Here is a 5,080-nt window from a genome sequence, read left to right as displayed (position 1 = left end):
ACAGGAAATTCTAGTATGTTTACATTGGTGTGCACAGATTTCCCAGGCTTATGATATACGTGCATGTACTCGAGCGTGTATGTTCTTACTTCAGTCACAATGCTTATAAATCTATTTAAATGCTCATGTTTCATGTTGAAAAAACTGTTCCATCTTCCACAGATGTCTGTCCCTTTAAGTGCCCATCTGTTCTCAAGTGCCTGCTACCACCATCCCTTCTGCCATGTGGTTAGAGACACGCTGGAAGAACATCCGCCAAACCTTGCTGCTTCTGTTCACTGCTGCTCTTCTCATCGGGGTCACCATGCTGGCCATTTCCTCTAACATCAACCCCGTAGGCTATTTCTTCCTCGGGGTAGGGGGAGTGTGCCTGGTCGGCTATTTGCTGAGTATGTTTGTCGAGTGTTACCTGAGGAATCAACACCAGCATGACGCAAATGAAATACCTCCAAACAGGCAAAGCCAAGCAGGGTAAGCAGCAACCTGGTTACTCCTCTTTCTCACCTCGCTCTTGGCCATTTTACACACCCTTTTGCAGCCCTTCCTCTGAGGCACCAAACGCAGACTCCGTTCCCAAAGACCAAAGTTCTTTTCAGGTGGTTTTCCCTCATTATTGACGTGGAGGTTGCAAATGTCAGTGCCACACATGTCCTGTACCTTTTATGATATTACATATTTTCTTCCCCCTGGGAACTGATTTGCTAAAACTTGTCAGTGTTAAACCAATCCAGGCCCATTTTATTTTTCTTTGAGTAATCGAGGCTTTCCAAACAATGAGTCAGACAAGGAAAAAGAAAAAATGCTGAAGCAATACCAAATCTTATTTGGGTTTAGCTCTATAAACCTTATCTCTAGAGCAACTGTTTCTCGGCAAACTTTAAGAGAAACCTGCAACTGGGTGTGTTTCCACTCTTAAAATCCCAGCTTGGCAGTAATAAACCCCCTGATTTTTAGATGCTCTGAATATTTCTACTTCTTTTTGGCTTCATGTGCATTTGCAGGTTCTCAGCATTGCCTAATCTAACCCCGGTTTGCCTATTGTCCTTGAAGAGTTGGACTTTATTTGTAGCCTTGCTTCCTTGTATAATCCAGATAATCACTATCCACATGCATAAATGACTTGATATTCCTAAATACAGTGTTTATTTTTAGAAAGACCATATTAAAAAAGTCTATATTGGGCTTTGCTAGTTTGGGGGCATACTTGAAGAAAACTAGTATCTTTTTATTTAAAAATATGACCTGAAAAGAAAAATGTCTCTAAAGTAACATTTTTTCTTTGCAGATAATTCTTTTAAAGACAGAATAATTAGTCCTTGTTTAAACTAAAAGAAAGTACTTAATTTTCTTCACTTCTTAAAAATGGATGAACATTGAGCTAATGTATTAAAAAAATTAGGTCCTGTTTTATTCTATGAGATAACTAGCAATCCTTAGTAATAAATTTTAACTGGTAGGAGGACACCAGGTTAAGCCTAGGACACTGAACTGAACAGTGTGGGTAGCTTCACTTACTCTGGGGAGTGTGGGAAAATGATCGGATGAGCTATTTGCTATACCAGTAAGAAAGACATTAAGTTGGCTGGAGAGGTGAGCTGATTCAGAGGCAGAATATCCTACACAGCAATACCACATGAGATATCCTCAGTCCCATTTTTTGATTGTAGCATGGTCCCTACAGTCCATGATCTGTACTATAAACATAAACTAAGCAGTAAAATAACGAGTGTATCTGGCCTTGCTCTCTGGCACAGGGTGAACGCTGCCTACGAAGCGCCCACCTACGAGGAGGTGATGACCATGTCAGCTCCAGCAATATGGACAATTACATCCAACCCAGGCTCTATGCCCTTGCCGCTGAGTGAGCCGCCCCCATACAATGTAGTTATTGAATCCTCTGCCCAACAGGAGATGATGGAGGAGGCTCTCCGGGGGCCACTGCCACCAGACACAATGCACACTCCTGAGACAGACACGGGCTCCAGGATGCAGCTGCAGCTGGTGCTGCCTCCAAGACTGCAGCGGTTTGTTTCGGACATCCATGAGGAGAAAGATATTGAAGACAGGTTCGAACCAGTGGAGCCACTCACTCCACCACCTGCTTACGAGATTGCCATCAGTGATGAGGTCTTTGAAGATGCTCACCAGCCCTCTGCGTTAGGATTGATTTCACCTTCTATGAATACAGAACCAAACCCTCACTCCAATACAGGGTGCTCCTAGAGGGCAGGTAAACGGCTGAGATTGCTTTGCCTGAAAATGTAAATGTTTGTTTCACCATTCTTTGAACCAGAGTTGAACTACAGACCCAGCTTCTGTTGTTACTAGAATCTTTTTGCACGAAATATAAATCAATGCAATACCACACTGCTTTGTCCTGGCAGATACCTAAAACCACTGTAAGGAAAGTTGTGTTATATATGGCAGCATTCTCAAACTGGAGATACACCTTTATGGGAGAGGAGAAGTAAATCATGAGAAGAGAAAAGGTTGCCAAAAGACCTCTGAAGAAGGACTGTAGGATGCAGCCAGTAGAATCTGCCTGAAAAAGGCGAGGAATAGAAACAACGCTAAGCAGGATCTGCCTGTGCATTGCAAACAGCAATATTGCTGAGTGCTGTGTGGTCATCAGCCACCCTGAAATCCCTACAGAGAGAACAAGCCTGCAGTCCCCAAGTTGCTGTTTTGCAGCAACACAAATTTATGGTCTAAGCTGTTTGTTACTGTCCCTCTGCCACACCTGCTCCACATCCTCAACTGTGCTACATGGGACTGTAACTGAGGGGAGAGTGGCTGACTGCATCTGGAAGCTGGTACCACCTGATACCTGTCACTTAGGGTTGAAAGGTTGATAGTATGCATTAAATGACTTTGGTTGTTCACGAAGATCTCATCCCACACAGCCAGTGGTGGACAAGAGGGAGATAAGCTTTCCCCTTGCAAGAGAGGCCAGCAATGGGATACATACACATGTAAGCATTCTCTGCATGGACCACTAGCCTTCATGGCTCTACAGCAGGGTGTATGTCTCTGCTGTACTACAGATGTACTCTAACACATGAGACACTTTATTGTCATCATGGCGAGCACTTGCACAGAAAGGCCAAAGCTCCTCCAGTTCTCTGTGGGCTCTGGAAAGGTCCAGTGTGTCTGCCAGGGTCACAGCTGCAGCACAGAGCACCTGAGGACAACAGTCCCAAGGCACATTTGGCCTTCATCATGACGGTTCTAGGCTGCAGGCAGGTTCTAGCAGTCACTGATCAGTGATGCTGTGCCTTTTTAAATGGGTGAGCTAAACCGATCAGCTCTGCAGTGTCAAAGTGGTCTCCAGCATGAAAAGAGATGCATTTGCGTCTGGTGAATGTCCAAATTAAAAAATAAAAATGGTGGTCTGAGCCTCCTGTGAAGGAGAGCAGCAGTCATCACAGCCTTGCTCACATGACTGCATCTTTATTCATATGAGGAACCATCAAACCATAGGGTAGAAGCAAATAAATTATTTCTTATTGTTTGATTCTTTATAGTTCAAAGAAAAAAAAAGATCTTTTATGTTGTTTATAAATAAACAGGACTGCATTAAAAATTCCTGGTGGCATCATTAATTTTTCCTCCCAAAAGAAGCACTCCACAAAGCCATTCTTTTGCTTATATTCTTCTTATTTGATAATCTTGGCTTAGAAAAAAGAGAGGAGTTTTCAATTTCTGAATCTACAGCTGAATTACTTTATTATTATTGATGAAGCAATTATGATACCTCTATCATGGAAGTATTATGAGAGACAAACTTGCTGATAAAGGCAACATGATTTCTTTAATGGCAATCACTACTTGCATTTCCCTCCTGTGTCTGCGAACAGAAATGAAATAAAGGTCACCAGAAGGTATCACAGGTGTGTGACGCAGGCATAGAACCTTTGAGTCTTACACTGGGCAACTCAGGACCTGTCTGAGTGCACCAAATTGCCAGGAGTCAGGAAGAAATTCAGGTGACCAGCACAAACTAAACACTAGCCAAAACAAAGGTCAAAAATGTCACCAGTTATGATCAGTACAATTTTGTCTTCAACATTTGTAAAGGTTGCCAAGCCTTTGGACTTGTGTTAAGCTTTAGCAAGTCGAATTCCTGTGCACCAGGGAGCAGCCATCTGAAGCTTTGTGTGACTTTTTGTAAGTTGTATGAGGAGCAGCTGAGGGAGCTGGGGTTGTTTAGCCTGGAGAAGGCTCAGGAGAGACCTTATTGCTCTCTACAACTCCCTGAAAGGAGATTATAGCCAGGTGGGGTTTGCTCTCCTCCCCCAGTCAACCAGCGACAGGACCAAAGGAACTGGCCTCAAGCTGTGCCGGGGGAGGTTCAGGCTGGGTTTCAGGAGGAATTTCTTCACAGAAGAGTTGTCAAGCATTGGAATGGGCTGCCCAGGGAGGTGGTGAAGTAACCCTCCCTGGAGGTGTTTAAGGAAAGACTGGACGTGGCACTCAGTGCTATGGTCTAAGTGACATGGTGGCGTCCATAAGTTTGGACTTGGTGATCTCAGAGGTCTTTTCCAACTGATTTTTCCAATTGATTCTGTGATTCTGTAATGAGAGCTGTGAATTTGCTTTTGCTAGGATGCTCACTTGATTTTCCTTATGTATTTCCCTTCGTATTTCTCTGCACATCCCGTGGGCTCCCTCCCTCCCTCTTCATTACAGCACGTTATCGCTTCTGATTGCAGCTGATTTCCGCAGAAACCCATGTCAGCATAGGTAAAGAAACCAAACGCAGAGCCGGTACGTTTCCAAGGGAAGCGGCGCCTCCGCTAATCCTCCCGGCAGGCCCGACCACTGCCCCGGCCCCGCCCCGCCGCACCCCTGAGGGGCCGCGCTCCAGCGCGAGCGCGGGCAGGAAGAGGCGGGAAAGCGCTCCCGCTCCAGCGGCGGTCACGTGACGGCGGGAAGCGGTTTGAATGGCGGGGGCCGCCGGGAAAAGGCGGGACGGGCTTTCTTTCCGCCCCGTCGTCAGGCGGCGGCCGCGGCCCGCGGGGTCGCGCCCGTTCCTCCCGAGCCAAAAGTCGGGAGGGGGCACGGCAGGGTCTTTGCCGCG

At 45.7% G+C, this 5,080-nt stretch overlaps 1 protein-coding gene across 1 annotated transcript; it reads left to right on the top strand.

Annotated features, from left to right (window-relative positions):
- Positions 1-223: 223 nt before the first annotated feature.
- TMEM139 (transmembrane protein 139) lies at positions 224-2,223 on the top strand (the record flags this gene model as incomplete). The annotated part of the gene is made up of 2 exons (XM_082278046.1): positions 224-471; positions 1,755-2,223. 2 exons carry the CDS (start codon positions 224-226, stop codon positions 2,221-2,223), a joined length of 717 nt encoding a protein of 238 aa, XP_082134172.1.
- Positions 2,224-5,080: the final 2,857 nt, after the last annotated feature.

This window comes from Coloeus monedula (assembly GCF_965178545.1).
Source record: "Coloeus monedula genome assembly, chromosome: 3".
Lineage (NCBI taxonomy): Eukaryota > Metazoa > Chordata > Aves > Passeriformes > Corvidae > Coloeus > Coloeus monedula.
The sequence above is the reverse complement of the archived record's forward strand: the minus strand, read 5'-3'. Positions and strand labels throughout refer to the sequence as shown.